Here is a 20,180-nt window from a genome sequence, read left to right on the forward strand (position 1 = left end):
ATGTGTTGCATTGTCTATATTTAAGAAGACACCAGTTAAAGTAAAATCAAATGGTAATGTGCTCAATTTATTGTATTTGTGACTCATGTTAAAACTGAAGTTTTATTTTTAATCAAAACACGGGTTTATCTTGTTTGGACAGAACAATAGCTACTGCCTGAAGTTTTAAAGCTTTTCTGTTTTCTTATTCTATAAAACACACTATTATCACACTGATGTGATATATAAACTTCAGTGTCTGACTTTCTTATTGTGGTTAAGGTTTAAAAAGATTGAAATGCCTGTTAAGACTTGTTACAGACTCATCATTAATGAAATTTAAGGATTTAAGTCAGGATAAAAGGGAAATGCATGCCTAGGAAAGCACATTTAGTACCACTTTCCAAAGTCCAGAGACTAAGCTCCACCTCTCAACAATACTTCCTGATTAATAGCAAGACAGACATTTCTATCCATTCAATCACTTATCCTCTCAAAGTGATTGTTTTAAGAAAAGTTACTTTACCATGAATATCAGGTCACTTTCTTTCATTCTCTATAACCAAATAGGGACAATTGCAAATGGAGGAAATTTATAGACTTTAATTAGAATTCTGTCACTATTCTAGAGTCCACATTTCTTTTTTTGTCTTTTTTTTTTTTTTAGTAGATTTATTTTTATACAAGAACCGGGTTACAGGCCAGAGGCATGGGAGGGTGAGAGGATTCACCAGACAGAGCAGGGAGCAGAACAGGCAGACTGACAAAGTACACAGCTGAGGGGAGCAGCGGGCAGCGGGAGAGGTCTGCTCGCTATCTGGTACCCTTGCCCGGCGGCCAGGGAGCAGCCGGGGATCGAACCAGCACTGCAGAGGCTATGGACAGCTTCACAGTGCAGCGCTCAACCTCCTGCACCACCAGGGAGGCCCCTAGAGTCCACATTTCAATTCAAATGTTTTACTTCCAGGAACTGGAGAGGTCAGACAGGACTGATCCAACAACGGATATTTATGAAAAGACAAGAAAGCAAGTTTTTCTTTTTCTCCTATATTCTGACAAGAAATCCTATATAAAACTGCAAACAAACAGGAAAATGCTGCTTGTGAATTTGTAAATCATTAACATTTCTATTTTACTCCAACTAGGTTTCCCAACCCCTGCACAGACCAATAAAGATGGAGCTTTTTAATTAAAAAGTATATCTTTAGGGCCTCCTCTGGTGGCACAGCGGTTGAGCGCTGGGTTGCAAAGCTGCCTGCAGCCTCTGTAGCACCGGTTCGATCCCCGGCCACCCAGGTGAAGGTCCCACATGGCGCGCAGACTTCTCCTGCTGCCCGCTGCTCCCCTCAGCAGTGTATTTCGTCGGTCTGCCTGTTCTGTGCCCTGCTCTGGCTCTGTTGAATTCTCTCACCCTCCCGTGCTTCTGACGGTACCCAGTGCTTGCATAAATAAATAAAGAAATAAATCTTAAAAAAAAGTATAACCTTATAGTCAGTGGGAATTTGGCTCAGGTAGGAAAATGTCTGCAACAAAATAAATACACTTGAATAATATCCTCACACAAACCTATGTATGTATGACATGAGTTAAGAAAAACTCTAAGTTCATAATTTTGTCAAAGACATATACATTTCTATTCAGAATTAATGTTAACCTCTTTCTAAGTATTTATATATATGTTTTCAATTTACTCATTCTTTTCTGATCATTTTTCTGGATATTGTCCTTGTGATGTCAAAACAAAGCAGATACATTCTGAGGACATGGATTCATATGAAGCAATTTTTGGAAAAGTGACCAGTTTTCTCATATTTAGCTATGAACTAAGCTGTGTTATAGGGATAGATTTACTTGTATTCCACAGATATTTGGGGACAACTTTAAAAATGGATAATTAGCACTTCCTGTTTAAAGAACTCATTCATTTCTGATGTAAACTTTTAAAAATGCTCTCCTAGGTACATAATCATTGTGATTGGCTTGATGATTCTTCCAAATCACTTTTTTTTTTTCTTCGTTGCAGCGTATGTGAAACAGGTCAGTAAGATCAGAAAGAAACAGAAAAGAGAGAAAATAGGAATTTTAGTAGCAGACATGTATTAAAAAGGAAAAAAAAGTTTTTCTTTAGATATGTAGATATTAAATTTTTAAATTTGATCACCTTTAAATTAACTAATAAATCTTTGCTTTTCTATGATTATGTAGGTAAATATCACTTTTTTCCATAATGCTTTTAAAATAAGCATCTTTGAGAACTAGGATTGGAAACTACAGTGGACGAGGGTAGTGACTCAAATTTCAAACACCATACGTTTGTATTTCTTTTTAGATGTTTTACTGGGCAAAGTAAGATAGCTCACTTCTTTGTGTATCAATTTATTCAACTATAAAATGAAGTTAATTGTAGTACCTGCTCAACACATTGTAGTGAGACTGAGTTGTGCCATATAAATATAGGAAACATGTCTAATGTACAGCAAGCACTTAAGATTTGCCTTTATGTTAGTTATCTTTTTGCTGTCTTCTTTTTCTAACAGTCTTAAACAAATCACGTACAATTATGTTGTTTTCCTACAGATCAACTGAGATAGATGATTGTTTCCTCCCAAATTTAGAAATTGAGGGATTTCTTATCTAGGATGTTGACTGGTAATGTTGTTTCTGGAATACCTTTGGAAAAGCTCCCTTGAAGAGGAGAGTATTTGGCATGAAAGACAGTGTGATCCATGGCTAAATGAATTGGGCTAAATGTCAGTGCTCCTGCTAATGACCTTGGCTAAACTGGTGTATTTCCTCATGCCTTAACTTTTCCCATCAGTAAAATATAATTCTCCATCTTGTCTCAGATGTGGGTGAAAAACGGTTTGTGATTTATTCTGAACTGTAAAAACAAGAAACTCAAGTGTTGTTCAGTGTATTCTGAGCTACTAGATAAATCTTTTAACAAATTCATATTGAAATGATAGACAGGATTCATTTAGGAAAAGATAATTGGATTATGGGATTAACATGTTTGAAAATGAGTATCAGAAATTAGTGTCTTAGTCAATGTGGTCACATAGTCAACGTTTATTTTGTGCACAATAATTACTGCTAAAATATTACTGACTTGAGAAATATTTTTTTTGTTTGTTTAATGTCCTTCTGTCTTGGATATAAAGTTGACGTTCAATTAGATTACACACACCCAAGGTTATTGCTTTCCTTTAATAAAAAGTGAATTCATCTGAGGTGACTAACGTCTCTCTACTTAGTAAGGAGGGCTTTGCCGAGTGTCCTCATTAAGTCCAAGGACCTGTTTGCATGGAACTCCTTGTTCAACCCGGGAAAGGTAATAGCAGCAGCTCACATTCTGACATCTTGACTGAAATCAATGCCAGCGCCGCCACCTTGGTGGCTGAGCAGGATAATGACGTTTTCGGTGTTGATCCTCCCAATTACGGTCTAGTCCCAACCCAGTCGCCCACTCCCCTTTCCAAATCTGCATATGCGGACAATAAAGGAAAGCACTGATGGAAGGAGCAAATGCTGCCACACCGCCCTTAATGTACTTCTCCGAATTTAATGAGGTCACTTGGGTGTCCACAGTATTTGCCTCTTGCTAAGGCTCCCTGCCCAGGAGAGATATCCTTGTCTAACACGCACACGCCGACACCCTGGAAGAATCAAAGCCCCACATAAAATACCATGAACGGGGAGGGCTTAGCATCCTTCCTACGCCTGCAGACTGAACCCACTCACCACGCACGCCTGTGGTTGCTCACAATGTGCCCACTTCCCAGAGCAGAACTCCTTCCAGATGCAACCGCCTTGCTCCCCTGAGCAGGTAGCTCCACGTCGAGCCCCGGGACAAAAGCGGGCCAGGGTAATGGTGTGGTGTACGGGACAGAAGCCATCGTGTGTGGGCAATGTGGAGAGCTGCAGACTCAACACTGGGCTGTCTTCTTGAGCAAATCCAGCAGATAGATGTTAACCCCCCAACCCCCGCCCAAACCCTTAAGCAGGCAAACAGAGCCAGAAGCACGGGCAATTATCTATTCTTGAGAAAGCGCTGCAACCCTCCCTCCGGCTCTGGCTCCTAGATGGGCTCTCCGATCGCCTAAAAGGGCAGATCACTAAGGTGGCACCAGACTAAGGGAATTGCTGGTTGTAATATCTGGACCGGGACCAGTTAAAAAAAAAAAAAAAAAGATTAGGACATTGACACGCAAGATAAAAAAAAAAAAAAAGAAAGAAAGAAAAGAAAACCACGTTGGTCTTGGGGACGCAGTTTCCCTGCACCAGCAGCTGAAGGAAACAGGGTGCCCACTACATGGGAAAGAGAAGAGGGTGACTTAGCGACCGCCAGTAGATGGCGGAAGAACTCTTCCCTTTTACAATCTTAACCCTTCGCTGGTGTGTGGGGTTGCCAAGTCCAGATGTATAGATACATACATTTTCCGATTTGAAAGAAATCTCTCACTTACATATTTGGGAACAATTTGGAATTAAGACAAATGCGTCTGTGCTAGATAGCTGCCACGGATAAAGTGGTTTAGCTGCGGCACAGCTCAGCTGAAAAGGGGGTAGCGAAGATGAAAGAGCGAACTATTTGGGGAGATGACTCCGACTCCCTCCCCACCCCCACACCACCCGCCATCCCCCGCCCTGGTCAGGGACGAAATCGGTTTGCCGACTCTTAAAAACCCGGTTACGGTTTGCACGCAGGCATTGGGATATGTAAATGGATGCGTGCAAAATAAATTCTTCTCTGAGATCTTATTCAATTAAATCGCAGGATAATACATGCGAGACGTCTGCCTGAAATATACTGCAACTACAGTAGTAACACATGTCCCATAATAAGGACGTGGGCATCTAGGGAGCCCGGTTCATTGCCATCTCGGATTCCCCAAACGCAACACAGATTCTCCCATTAAAACAGTCCTTTAGCATGTTTCTGTATTCACAGGCTGCAATGGAGAGCTCACTAACATAATATTTCCTGGGCTGCTTTTACAGGCAGAATTGATCTATTCGGTGAAGGAAAAAAAAAAAAAAAACAAGCCCCTTAATTTCAAATATTGTGGGGAGTTTGTCAGAGAGCTGGGCTGGGCTTTAAGAGGCTCACTAGTGGTTTCTGGTGGTTGCTATAACGAGCTAGAATTGAGGTAGATTTTGGTGGAGGGGAAAAAAATGCACAAGAAAAGGCAGAATCCAGAGTAGCGGAGACTTTGTGCCCCCGTTGGAGAGATGGTTGAGTCCTCGTCAAGGTTGCTGTGGTATCCCAGAAACACCATTCACTCCGAGCTGTGACCGCGCACCAACAACAGCAACAACTCCACTGCGCCGGGCTGAGGAGCAGGAATTAGGAGCTCGCGAATAATATGAAAGGGATCCGCAAAGGGGAAAGCCGAGCAAAGGAATCCAAACCCCGGGAACCTGGCACGAGAAGATGCGCTAAATGTGGCCGCCTGGACTTCATCCTGATGAAGAAAATGGGGATTAAAAGTGGATTTACGTTTTGGAACCTCGTCTTTTTATTGACGGTGTCTTGTGTGAAAGGTAGGTCTGCTTTCGGGGGTCCCCTCTGCTTTGGATGGAGGTGAGCTGACTTGTCGCTAGAGAGGCTGGTAGCTTACTTTGCAATTTGCACCGATAAAAACAATCATGATAATACAGAAGAAGGAGTTGATTCACAGCTCTTTTTTCTCCCCCCCTCAGATAGGAAATGCATTTTGCTTGCCAGATTTGGCGTTCAATGCAGTGATTGAGCTTGTGCTCAATAAATATTCTTGCAGTATGCTCAAACGAATACGTGAGTTGGTTCCTATAGCCTCTAACTAGTGGATATCCAGGCAGAATTCCTCTGCAAGACTTTTCTTGGTGGTGAGAATTACCTTGATTCTTAGTCAAACCAATGTTTGATCGTTTCACTGGAATATTTATATAAAAGACACTTGTGAATGCCTTTTAACCCTTTCAGGTAGGAAAGTTAAAAATATGCGAGGGATGTGCTGTTTTTGAAAGCATTAGGGCACGGGGGTCTTTCGAGCATCCCCAAACCTATGTGAATGTCTGCATGCATATGTGAATGATTTCTACGTGGGCTCTTATGCGTTGATAAATGGTAGGGAAGCTTATCTAGGTCCTGTGGTAAAGGTTTCGCTAAAGCAGGCTTTAAAATTGTCTGAGACACCACAAAGTGTGAAGATGCACCTTTGGGGATGAATGAAGGTAGGAGCAAAGTCATTAGCTGACTACCGAAAAGAAAATCCCCAGCAAGTCTCAGCGTTCAGACAGGTAGAGTGAGTGTCACATGCATAGACAAGGGGAGGGGTGGGGAGGGGGGATGCAAAATTTATTCCTAAACTGAAAGGCAAGGGACAGTCAGGATCCTAGGAATCAGAGCTGCCCTCAGGGACAAAATAGATCCCAGTTCTGTTCCACAACTTCTGCACCCTGCTGTCCATTAATTACTGCAAAGAATACTCAGGAGGTGTTTATGACTCCTGCCATCATTTTTTGAACAATCATCATCCCATACTCATGGCATTTCTCAAAGAAGAGATGGATGTTGCTTTCAGTAAAGCTAGTTTCAAATCCCGGGTGTCTGTGGTTTGGGTGGGGGGCGGGGGTGTTTTGGCCCGGGCGCGCCATCGCTGTCAACACAAACTGGACGCTTCTTCTTTTGTAAAGGAGTGCCTCTCTGAACCGCAATCGGGCCGGGTCTCTATGAAACAGTTTATTGTCCAGCTTGCAGCTGGCTGTCCCCCCACAGAAAGCAGCCCATTTGCATTCAGTGGAAATGATAATTCATGTTTTGGATGGAAGGAGCTGGAGGGGTTACCTCTCCTTCTATTAGAACCAGTGATGGCTGGCACGTCTCGAATTTGAATTTACATCCCTATAGGCCAAGAAGTCACTACTGGTCTCTGTGGCAGCAACTGCCTTGTAATCCCAACCTGCTCCTTGGAGCTTGGTTTTTCTTTTCCCTCGAGCTTCAGCGCAGCTCTAAAGCAAAACGCATGTCTTAAGCGGCGTAACTACACTGCCTAGTGCCCAAGCCGCATCTCCGGGTGCTTGCAAGCGGTTTTCGTCGCCGGCTGGACTCGTGAGAAACCTTGCATTTGTGCTTAGTTCGCCTGCCGCTCGGAGAGTCGGTGCTAATGGATGGCCCTGGGGCTGCCTGCTAGACGCGCGCTCCGCGTGGGGGAGGCGCAGGAAGCCAGCAACAGCTCCAGGCAGGAAAAAATGTTGGGGTGGATCCCGCGAAAGGATGACCGCGGGTTAAGTGCGAATTCTCACGTGATACCTGTTGAGCCAAAACACATTCGGGGGGCTTATGTGGGGGGAGTAGCCTCGGAATCTGGGCGTGCAAGCCCGCCTGACAAACACCGAGCCCAACCTCCTGCAATTACAGCCCGGCTGCCGGCACCCGCCGTATTTTCTGAATAAGACGCGCCGATAAAAAGGAAGGGGGCGTTCATTTCTTGCAAATAGCACTGGAAACGGGACCCCTCTCTTCGACTCCCAGCTCCCTGACTTTGGGCTGAAATATTAGGTCACCAGTGAGTGTATTCCAGTTTGGGGAGACAGGAAGAAAGGAGCATGTCACACTCTTCTTTGGTCCTGTCCATGATCAATTTTCTACAGATGGTTAAATAAATTTAAATGGCAATAAGGTTCTTTGTCACTTGTCGACCACTTGGAAGGCATCTTCTATATTTTACAACTTGGAACGCTGTCCTTAAATTTTGAGAAACAAACTTAAAAGGCTGCATGTCCGCTTTAGATCTATTTCCTGTAGCCCGTGGTGCCAATTTTGGCAGTTGCTGCTTCTCTTTCCTCTTACTTTATTTTCATTTCACCCCAGGCTCCAAGCTTTCTTAAAACCGAGATTGCAGCAATGTCTTATATGTTCTTCCCCTAATGTCTATGCCCGCTTTTGTCTTCCACACTGTTTCATTTTTCTCTGGATCTCCAGGCCCACAGGGAGGCTCAGAAAAGGCAGAGTCGTTCTAAGGGCTTTGCAGGTCCTAAGCTAGGCTAGCGCCAGGGTTCAGCAAGTCTGAGGCGCGGAGTTTTCCACGTGAACCTCTTTGGCCAAGAGAATTCTGTCCACACTTCTCAGCCCTCCACCCTCTCACCTCTGTCTGCAACAGCAATGACAAAGAGGCTTAGTGGGAGGAACCGCCTCAGATTAGAAGACAAAGTGGCCTTCCATACTAGGCCCGAACTACTCGGGTGGGGTTGAAAAGAGAATCAACCTTCTCTGGGCATTTTATCTCCACTGTTCTGATCTGAAATGAAAGGAAGAGAAAACCACCAAATTGCGGGGTGGGGAGAGGCTGAGGCTGTTTGGACCTGGATGCATGGCTAGTCCAACCTGAAACACACACACACACACACACACACACACACGCACGGTGGAGGTTTTTCTGAAACGCAGCCTGCAACTGTAACCTGTCTGTTTAGGTCTCATGCGATAGAAACTGTGAATCTCCAGGTCGTGCTTAAACGTCCCGCCCACGTAAACAGACACCCGCGGGATGCTTTCCCACGCTCCTTCTTGGGGATCCCGGGGGAGAACACACACCTTGCAGTTAGGTTCAGAGAACACTGACCTCAGAAGGGCAGCAGGAGGTTGGAGCCAGCGTGCCACGACCTGCACCCTGCACCCCACACCAGAGCTTCTCCTGGACCCAGGACTTCGAGAAGGATCCACATTCCCGCGTGTTCTGGGACCCTAACGAGATGCGCACACACACACTCACTCTCTCTCTCTGCTCACGCAGCTTTCCTAAAGAGTGGGCTCACACCTTTCCCCCCATTAATTCCCACTAGAAAGGGACGTGGCTGTCTTTGCCCAGAAGCGCGGAAAGCCGCGCTCCTTCGAAACTCGCCCACACCAGGGTGGCAGCACCCGGAGGTCTCCGTCCCGTCCCGGAGTCCGCAGGGACTGACACCCCCACTCCTGGCAGGTCAGGTAAATACCTGGACTATCTTAAGGAAGCTTTTAAAGAGGGGTGGGGTGGGTTGATATCACAAAACAACAACAACCGCAAACAAAACCACCTCCCAGCCAGCAGCATGACCGACTGGCTTCCCTCGAGGTTAGCTCGATGAGACCTGCTGGGAGGTAACCTTTATGTTTGAGTCTGGGCTCCCGGATTCGCTGCACTTTGGGCTGGTGTCCCTCTCTCTCATCTATTTCCTTTTGGGGTACTTATTAAATTCTTCTGGAACACCAGACCTTCTGAAATTGCCATGGGCCATCGGAGCTGTGGAAACTGAGTGCCTGACTCAACCTAGTAGTGCAGGGGAGAGAGACAGAGAAGTGGGGAGAGATGGTGGGAGGGAGGGAGAGAGACCGAGAGGTGTGTGTGTTGGGGGGCGGGGGTGCGGCGCAGGCGCGCGGTGGGTAATGCTACCCATCTGTTTCCCGGACACTACTGGGTTGGTGATGCTCAGCCTCTTGCCATTGCAGGATCCAAGGGAGGCCCTCCAAAGCTCCCTTTCTCTAAGCTGACCGCAGCACTGCCCTCACTCAAACAACTTCTCTAATAGGCACTCAGGGAGTTAGAAAGAAAAAAAAAAAATCATTGGGGAACAAATAATGGAGATTGTTGCTTTTCCAAGATCCTCCTCACCCCCATTCCAGCCTGCTCTCCTAGGAAAAGGCAAGCAGGGCGGCAGTCCCAAGAGTTCAAGTGCAGCAGGGGCTGAGTTGGACCCTCGGGGAAAGTGCAGACGAAGTGAAACAGCATGGGGTCATCTCGTTCGCCAAGGAGTCCACTCCCAGCCCCGTAGGAGTGGCCAGTTAAGCGCTGAAAGCGGGCACGCATGGGGATTGCAGCGCATTGCAGAATAATAATGAAGCAGGACAACCGAAGAAAGAAAGATCGACTCTGGCAGCAGGCGGACTGCTTCTCCCCCCTCCACACTGCGCCTTTGGGGAGGCTTTGCACCACTGAGTTGCTAAGCCAACCCGATTTACCACCCCGAAAAGGCTTGAACAGCATCTAGGATTCTGAGCTGAACTTCCCCTGGACAGTGTCTTGTTGAAATTGGTCTGAAATGTCATTTCACAGCACCGAATTTTCCTGAATTTTCCAGTCTAGTGGGTTGGGGGTGGGGGAGTTCAGGGCGGCTGCATCAAACCAGCATAGGTAGAGTGTGCCAAGCAGAAATAATTAAGGAGCAGTTTTCAGCCTCCTGAAAAGAAAACCTGATGCTACCTTCCTTTGATAGCCTTCAAGGAGAAAAAGGGGTAGAATCACTCAAATTAAGTACTCCAGTAACATAGACTTAGTTTCAGTAGTTATTACTGCTCATAATATTAAGTAATGTTTCTATTTGTGGGATAGTTAAATAGATTTTAGGTATATATATCTTTTCACTGAACACAAAATTTGGTTTCTAGAGAACAGTGAAATAATAAATAAAACAGTCACAAATAATAAAGTACTACACATAGTTCTAAATATAGGAAAACTCTCTCATGAGTGAGGACTAATAAAAAAGAGAGGTAAGAAGCAAAGCAGGTAATGATTCACTGTACTCATGTGGAAATAAACTCTGATGTGAATGTTTTCCTGAGATCTCAAATAGAAATACATGAAAAGGACTAAATGTCACTTCCTTAAGCACTGACTATATTTCTTTCCCTTGTGTCCCAAACAGTGACTTTCTAAGTAGTCAGGTCTCTGGAAAAGACTTCAGGAGATCAAATGCCTTCAATGTGATTTCCAATTAGGAAGATAACATTGAAACAGCAAGTAATGTTTCTTTTGAGGCACCTGTTAATTTTAGGTACAACATGACTCTTTGAGAAATTATACCATCTTGTACTTTTATTCCAAAGTTTGAGATATTAAGGTGATTGGAAGTGAAGAAATTGGGAAAAATTGTGTGAGATACAAATAAAACTTAAGGTCATTTTATTTTAGCTATATACACATTAAAATACAGCTTCTCATTCTACCCCTTTCTGCCATCCCCTTTACTTATAATAGGTTAGGGATACAGTGACAGTTCTGATTTAGATTTTGGGTGAGATCCAGTAAGGATGATAGAACAGACAATATCACTACCAAAGTCATGTTTTATCCTTCAGAGTAAGCAGGTTGGTGATTCATGGTACTTTTTAGGTCGATCAATCAACATGTCTACAAGATTTTCTTGGAATTAGGACCCTTACAAGGCTCTCATTATTATCAGGGATATTGCTTTTATTGATGTCACTGAGAAAAATCAATGTGTTGAATACCTCCTAATTTTCGTGGTCTCAGTGCTCATGGTCATCTCAAGCCTCAAATCTTGCAGTCATCAAATGTGTTTCATGTTATCACACCCTTTCACTAAGTTATTGCTTGGTGCTAGCTGAGGATTCCTAAGGATTGATATTTTCTATATAATAATGACATTGCTTACTCTTAAAACTTGCTCAAAAAAGTCTAACCCTATAATAGTAGCATATACATCACATACCATAATTACATGACAAGAATATCAATGGTAGTCATGTGGCATTAGATATCACAATATTGTTCTATTGACTTTATAATAGTTGCACTTAGAGATTTCCAAAGCATTCCCAAACAAGTAGCATCAGCATCCTCTCAAAACTTGTTAGGAAAACCAAACTTTAGGTCCAGACCCATTAAAACAGAAGTTCTGGTAGTGAGATAGAGACATTGGTTTTCTAATAAGTCATCCAGATATTTCTGATGCACACTGAAGTTTGAGATCCACTACAGAAAAGTAGAAAGAACAGATTGTGAAATCACTAACCGTAATGAATTTGCCAGTAATTATCTTTGTAGTAGCAAATCAACTTTCTTAAGCCTGAGTTACATAATCTATAAAATAATGGAGATTAGAATATTCTGGAATATCCATAGGCTTATAAATAGATGACATATATATATATATATACATGCTTTCAATATATATATAACACTAAGACACCAGAAGCTCTCATCAGTGTTCACAAAATACACTTCTATGTGTGAAGCTAGTATGAACTCCAACACACCTCATCCCTAACACCACGAGCCCTAACTTGTCTATAACAGTAAATTAAAAAAATGTAACCTCTTCTCACTTGCTATTATTTCACTTTGGCTAAGTTCCCAGTCTATTATACATTTGAGAAACACTCTGAAATTTCCACTTACCACCTTCACACATGTGCTTCAGGTGCTAGTTTTATGAATCAGGGGCAGAACATCTCCCTGCCCCCCCCCCCACTGGCTTAAAAATGTTACTCCTGCTACTCAGCTGATTTCATCTGTTGCATTCCAATACTGATTTTACTATGAATCTTGGCTGTTGCAGGGCTGAAAGCTTTCTTAAGTATCACCTAGTTCATGCTCCAATTTTCACCAATAAATGCATATGCAGAAAAAGGATAAGTGAGTTTTATTAGTTTCCCAAAATTATGATCTCCAGAACCGAGACTAGCTCATTGGGCATTTAACTTCATGTTCAACTATTTCTACTATAATTCAAGTTTATTATAAGGTTAACTCAGATGGCACTGATGAAGATAATTGCAAAAGTTGAAATATTTAAATACTCTGTATCAATCAGTACTATATAAGAATATTAGTGATTATATGTTCCATGGTAAAATGAAAAAAAAAATGCTACTTGGTAGAAGACAAAAAAAATATGAAATGACATTTTCTAAAATTGATATGCTATGTATGGCAAGTAAATAACAAAGTGTATCTTCAATAAAACCTATTTCCTGACATTGCAAGTCTATAAAAATAAAATCAGTGCCCTGCTTTTCATGTTTCATATAGAACTTTGAGGAGTAGTGCTTAAAATCAAATTCTTATGTATTCGTTCTTATAATCTGGACATACTTTCTTATTTAAAGATATTTAAATCTAAAACATCTTCCTCAATTTATTTCCTTTATGTTTTTATTATGCTTGTCATATTCTTATAAGGTTTATGCAATCTGATTTTTCATCTGTATATTTCTCTCATAAGATCTATATAAAACAATGGCATCATTCACAACTCTCCAGAATAAATTATAGGATGTTTCATAAATATCAGCAAGGACAATTAAGAATGTTAACAGGTTATCTTCAATTTTAGTGATAATGTGCAATATTTTAGAAGTCTCTATAAGATATGAGAGCAACATTTCCAAAATAATGAATGCTAATTATTTTGAGGGCCTTAAACCTTCAGGAAGTGACTGAACTATAGAGAAGTTAATGAGTGATTTTCTTAAAAGCTGAGTTGTAATATTTAAGATTATAAAGGATTGTAAAGTCCTTTTAACCTACTCACTTTATGTTACCAATTTTAAAAGAATATTTATGGCTATATAGTTTAAAGTGATGTGAGGAATTTTTTAACTATGGCATCTTAAAAAATACAGTTGGCTACTACTTTGAACATAATTTTTTTTTAATTGAAATAGACTGCAAAAATGGTTTTATTAAATCTTAAATAACTTCGAAAAACATAAGTGTTCCTGCTATAGTTTTACATTATACAGCAAGTTCATTATGTTGACTCCATTTCTCAGAGGTGCATCATATAGAGACATTATTATGTTTTAAGGAATGATATCAGGACAGAATTGTCTGCTACATCTTTTGTCTGTTCAAGGTCTATGCTAAATCCTTTCTATAAAGTGTGCAGTGGTTCTCTCTCTCATTTTCCTTCTGTGAGCTTTAACAAGCATTTCCTAAGATAGCAGTTATCTCCTATGTAGATTAGTATCTCCATTTACAAATTATCCACATTTCCTGAAGCCAGAAATATGCAATGACTCTCCATGAACATATGGTTAACTAGTCATTAACACCTGAAACGATAAGGTTCATAAAGCCCTTAGACTTATCAAAGACTAAAATTTAGTTGCTAACTAAATCTCTTCATTTTTTAAGAAAAAAACAAAACTGAGACCTTGAAAATTTAATTTAAAAGAAAATCTAATTATTTTTAAATTTATAATTAATGGCTTATATATATCAGATCATTGTTATAGTTATCTTAGTGGTCCTGTGAATAACTTTGAAAGATATTTTCTACTTTTAGTAAGTGAACCAAATTCACAATAATACGTAAGTGAAACATGTCACTCTAAATTATAAAGCTATTTTGTGCATTTGATGTAAGAAAAAAAAAAACAATCAAAACTTGTAAACCTTAGGTTCTAACCCAGTGCTCTTGAGGAAAATCTAAAATTTCTGAATACAAGTAAATGCATGAATTTCTCATATAATAACATGTGAATAAAAATATTTACTAGTTTTACCACAGACTCAAAAATATATTTGTACCATTTGGTACCTTAATCTTCCATTTAGCCCTATAAAATTTCACAAATGGGGAATCTCTGCTATCTAGTTTACATCTAATAGTCAAGCAAATTCTCATATCAAAGCTCTAGCTACATAATCCATCTCCATTGGTTAAAAGTACAGGTGTAACTGCCAATCTTCACGTAATGAGACAGATCAGAGAACTGAAGTGACTGGTCATGCTAGGGGTGCTAATCAGTTTTAAATTTCCTGTCAAGAGCCTTTAAATTCCCTGTCAAGAGCCTCTTTTATTGGTACTGCCTCATGAGTCTTCTTATTTTGTCCTAAATAGTTTATGGGAGTAAAACATGTTAAGAAAGACCACTGTACCTATTACCCCATACTTAATCAGATTCAAAACAGTATTTCTGGAAACAGTTGTGCAAGGAGACACAGATTCATGAATGTAACCATATTGGTAAATGAGAAATATCATACAGCCTAAAGATTAACCTAAAAATCAAGTGGAGAATTAAAATGTACATTCATCAATTTACAAAATGTACATGTCAAATTATACTTAAGTGTCCAAAATTAGCATTGCATCTTTTTGTTGTTGTGAGGGTGATATATTTTCATATAAACAAAAATTCTTTGGTACCTTCTGCACATTAGACTCTCTTAAAAATTAGCCTTTTTCTACTTTGTTATTTGAATTGTATTCATTTCTGAGCATAATTTAGTGTATCATTTTAATCTGTGTTTCAAATTTTAAAGCTCAGATATCCTAGTAATGTGCTCATATGTATTATTTGTAAAATATACTTATTACATTGAACACTTTTTAACTGTACATCCTTACTTTAAATAGGTTTGCATGTTATAACAGGTAGATGTACATTTTTTCAAGGTTGGCAAAAGTCAGGAATAAAGATACACCTATAATCTGTCTCCAAGTCTATTTACTACAACTTTACATTCCAGAATTTTATTTAATGTTGATAATTGCCTGATTGTAAGACAAGTCCTCCATTTTAAAATTGATCCTACTGTAATAATTCACTTTAGTTTACTGAAATTTTAAATCAAAAATTGACTTATTATTACGTTTTCTTGATCTTGGTGAGGTAGAGGAAGAATGCATTTTCTCAAATTGGTTCACATTCCCATTAGCCAACTTGTTTTCTCATTAATAGTTTCTTAATAAAATAACCAGCGGTGTTTCATTGTTTGATATTATTCTAATTTCTAAGTGTCTAGTATCTATTTTGGTTTCCTATAGAACATATCCTATGTGTTTGTTTGGTTTTACTATGAGAGTTGTTTGATTTGAATGATATCTGAAAAACAATTTTACTTTCTTTTACAATACCACATATTGGGCACCTGAGATTGATCAGCTGAATCAATAATTAAAGAAATATAATTTGTGGGCCTCCCTGGTGGTGCAAGGGGTTAAGACACAACCTATGAAGCTGAAGCTGCAGCCACTGCAGCATGAGTTCAATCCCCAGCCAGGGAGCTACCCACATAGAGGCGCAAACCTCTCCTGCCCGCTGCTCCCTTCAGGATTATATTTCAGTTAGTCTGCCTGTTCTGTTCCCCACTCTATCTCTGGTGAATCCTCTCACCTCCCACACCTCTGGCCTGTAACCCAGTTCTTGTATGCACAAATAAACTAAAAAAAAAAAAAGAAATATAATTTAAGGCTGTATATTATGAGCATTTTAATATAGAGAAAAAAATATCAGTCTTATCTGTTGTTATTCTATTAAAGCATAATATGATGCTGCTAAAATACTTTAACCAGGCAATTTGTCATTCTAGGAGAGATTTTATTTTCAACATTTAAACTATATTTTTATGTAGTTTCAAAAACTCTTTGGAATCTGTTATTGGAGGAGTGATTTAAATTTATCCTATATGTTGGCAACAAATATATTTTGATGTATCTGCATGCTCTAATATTGAGCTCTGTGATACTAAAAGCTGTATTTGCAAGATAACGGATCAAAGTTAAGAGAACAAGTAGAAAAACCACAACTGAATCTCCTGAAGATGAAACATACTACTTTGGGTTTATTGGTTCTGTGCTCTAACTGACTGAACTATATAGTCTACACAAAATATTTACTTAGTGTTCACATATATGGAGAAGCATGGAGTTAAGGTTTTTTGGCTGATGTCTAAATCAAAACAGCTGAACAGATTCAAATGTTTTTGTATAAACAAGTTTGCATCCAGGCTGCTAATTTCTGAGCCAACTTCCAGCTTTACAGTTTCTAAGATGATGGCGATTTATAAACCCTCTTAAATTATGCAGTAGAAATGCTGACAGGTCCATGATTGCCTGCATTGAATTCTTGTTCCATACATTTTTCTTTCCTCTTTTTTTTTAAGATTTATTTATTTACGCATACAAGAATTGGGGTGTAGGCCAGAGTTCAGGGGTAGGGGGTGGGGGTGAAAGGATTCACCAGAGACAGAGTGGGGAGCAGAACAGGCAGATTGACTGAAATTCACTGCTAAGGGGAGCAGCAGGCGAGATAGGAGAGGTCTGCTGCGCCATGTGGGTTGCTCCCTGGCTGGGGATTGAACTCATGCTGCAGTGGCTGGCAATAGCTTGATAGTGCTGAGACTTTAACCCATGCACCACCAGAGAAACCCACCATGCTTTTTTCTTGGCTTAAAAAAAAACAAAAAAAAAAAAACAAAAAAAAAAACAAAAAAAAAACAAAACTCATCGTAATTCCTACTAATACTTGAGTGAGCTTTAATCTGTTAAATCTTCTTAAAGGAGGTCAAACAGAAACTCTTAAAATCAATTTTCTAGCAAAGTGCTAGAAAATCTTTAATATTTGCCTTAGCTTGGAAGTGTTCATTAATATATTAATAAATGAAAATCAGAAGTGACATTGTCAGCTTAATTTTTAAATATCATCAATGTGTAAGTCCTTAGAAATCAGCCATTTTTCAGTAATTTGATGATCACTACTTATTTTTACCTGACTTTTCAAAAGTCTAAAAAGAATTTAAAAGAGGTTGCATGTACTAGCTTATGCTGCTTCATGTGGTTATTTGCCTTGTTTCTAATATTTTGTTTTCCTTAAAGCATGCCTTTCATTAGAATAGTAACAGAAAAATATTCATTAGACAAGTATAGATTATGGTATTGACATAGTTTAATTTAGGAGTTCTATTTTTTATTTTATTTATTTATTTTTTAAAAGATATATATATTTATTTATTTATTTATTCATACAAGCACTGGGTACAGTCATAAAAGCAGGAGGGTGAGAGAATTCATCAGAGCCAGAGTGGGGAGCAGAGCAGGCAGAAGGACCAAAGTACACTGCTGAGGGGAGCAGCGGGCAGCAGGAGAGCTCTGCGCGCCATGTGGGACCCTCCTCTGGTGGTGGCCTGGGAGCGCTGCCGAGGATAGAGCTGGTGCTGCAGAGGCTGAGGCCAGCTTCGCAACCCAGTGCTCAACCGCTGTGCCACCAGGGAGGTCCTAATTTAGGAGTTCTAAAAGACACAGTGGTCTGTAAATTTTATTTCCACAGAAAGAACCAATGGCTTCTGTTATCAGTTCTGGGCCTCATCCACACATTCCTTATTCCATCAATCATGTATTGAGGGCAAGTGTATGTCAAGCTCTTGCCTAGACTTTGAGAATGTGGAGATGAAAATCTAGTCACTGCACTAAAAGAACACATATTATTTTAAGCAGGATTTCTGTGAACATATTACCAAAATAACCTAGTTATTGTGTTCTTCAGTGAGATTCTTATCAAAAAATACCAATGGACTTATTCCATATGTATTTATAAACCCTATTGATTAAATATTTATCCCATTACAGGTATGTATTAACATCCTGTAGACATTATTTGAAACTTTGCACTAAACTGCATCATTTTTGTGATCTGATCTAATTCTGTCTTGTAATTTTCAATTAAATGTTTATTGACTCCCATCTGTTCAGCCAACTGATATTAACTAGTTTATCCAGTATTAATGAAGATCCCACATGTATTTCTGTAACAGTTTGTACAGTTATATAATAGCTTGTGGTCAGCAAATTGAGCTTCTGACCCATTCCTTTTGTTCCTTGTTAGCGCCTGCCCCTTTATTTAGTGATTTATATGAAATAAACCTTGACCTAACTTTATCAAGGTCAACACCCGCAAAATTAAAACCAATAACTATGTACGTTATTATAATATAGTACCACTAACCATATGTTATTATAATATAAACATAAGACTATAAATCTATCTAAATATAATAGATTCTAAGTTCATTTTTCTATTGCTTATATTTTTTGGCTTTAGGAGACTTAGGTGTATTGAAGAAATATAGTGTTTCAATAAATAGATTGTTTTGTTCTTGCTTTGCTTTAAATCTGTTATTAAAGAGCAGTAGAAATACAGACACTTGATAAAATATTGGATTTGGATCAATGCCAATTTTATTACACATGAGTTAAGTAGAATAATGTATCTTTAGAAGGGTAGGACAGTCACCAAATTTTCTTTTGTGTTTTAGTTTTTTTTAAATTCTTACCATATTAATTACTTTGATAATTCATGCTATTTTGATGTTTAAACCAATATCCACCACAATTGTCATCACCACTTCCCTATCTACATTATAAAGCTCATTTCTTGGTGTTTGAATGACTTCATGTGTAAGACACCAGATTTAATATTTACTACTACAAAGAATATTACGGGAGTTTTCTGTTTTCCAACTCTCAGAATCTTAACTATTAATCTAAGCTCAAAACCAAGCATTTCTATTATCTATGTAAACAGTTACCTTTGCTGCTTTGATTACTTCAATAAAAAAAGCTGATTTGATATTTTGATATAAACTATCTGTAGTACCATGAATTATTTTATTTAGTACAGCCAAAGTAAGGACTCTCCACTTGTATCATGATGATTTCCAGCACTTTCCATATTACCTAGCATTAGCTCCATTTATTAAAATCTCATACTAATGCATGGGAGATAATTTGCATGATATGCTGACTTGGTTGCATCAAAATCTCAAAACCCATGTCTTAGACATTTTACAAAGAAGAAACTACTTCCTTTACATTTCACTGGACTATGAGACACAAATAAATAAACAATGCTTCATTGCCTTTATATTCATTGTCTTTTTTCTTCTCAAGTTCCCACTCTTACTCTCAGAAATTTCTTTAAAATTTACATATAAGTGTCATGATATGGACTGTTTGGTTCAAATGCAGTGGAAAAGATCTTATACTGGCTTCTTATTTGTTGTTTTTTGCCTACTACAAAAGAGAACCTCAGCAAAGCCACCAATAAAGTGAAAGGTCAGACTTCATGAAAACTGTGAAAATGGATACAATCAGATTGGGTCATTTTGAACAACTGATCTTTGCCTATTCAGCAAGTTTGGTGAAGGACGTTTATATTAAAGAAGCAACTCTGTTACATATAATTTAAGTATTTCTAATATTAATCATTCTAATACATATAATTTAAGTATTATTTCTTAAACCCAAAATTAAAGTCAATAAAAATGTTTGATAATGAATAACCAAAGTGTAAAATACAAAGCATAGATGCTTTTATTAATTGTATATTTTAACAAATATTCACAATCTGTGACTTGTATCCTATAAATTTGTTCTTTTTAAAATTAATTTTATTTATTTACACATAAAAGAGCTGGGGTATAGGCCAGAGGTGCCTGGGGCAGGGGGTGGGGGGTTCACCAGAGTCAGAGCGGGGAGCAGAACAGGTGGATTGAATGAAATACACTGCTGTCAGGAGCAGCAGAAAAACAGGAGAGGTCTGTTGTGCCATGTGGGTCAGCTCCCAGGCTGGGATGGAACTCTTGCTGTGTATAGCTTCATATTGCTGAGACTTACCCCTTTGTGCTACCAGGGAGGTCCTATATCCTATA

General features: G+C 39.3%; 1 protein-coding gene across 1 annotated transcript in view; it reads left to right on the forward strand.

Annotated features, from left to right (window-relative positions):
• Positions 1-5,345: 5,345 nt before the first annotated feature.
• Positions 5,346-20,180, forward strand: part of CSMD3 (CUB and Sushi multiple domains 3) — a gene marked incomplete at both ends in the record, with an annotated part of 827,299 nt that continues 812,464 nt past the window's right edge. The window contains one exon of the mRNA XM_084229760.1: positions 5,346-5,523. Coding sequence (XP_084085886.1) covers positions 5,346-5,523 — 178 coding nt within the window. The remainder of the gene's footprint in view (positions 5,524-20,180) is intronic.

This window comes from Talpa europaea, assembly GCF_964194135.1.
Source record: "Talpa europaea genome assembly, chromosome: 3".
NCBI classification, from domain to species: domain Eukaryota; kingdom Metazoa; phylum Chordata; class Mammalia; order Eulipotyphla; family Talpidae; genus Talpa; species Talpa europaea.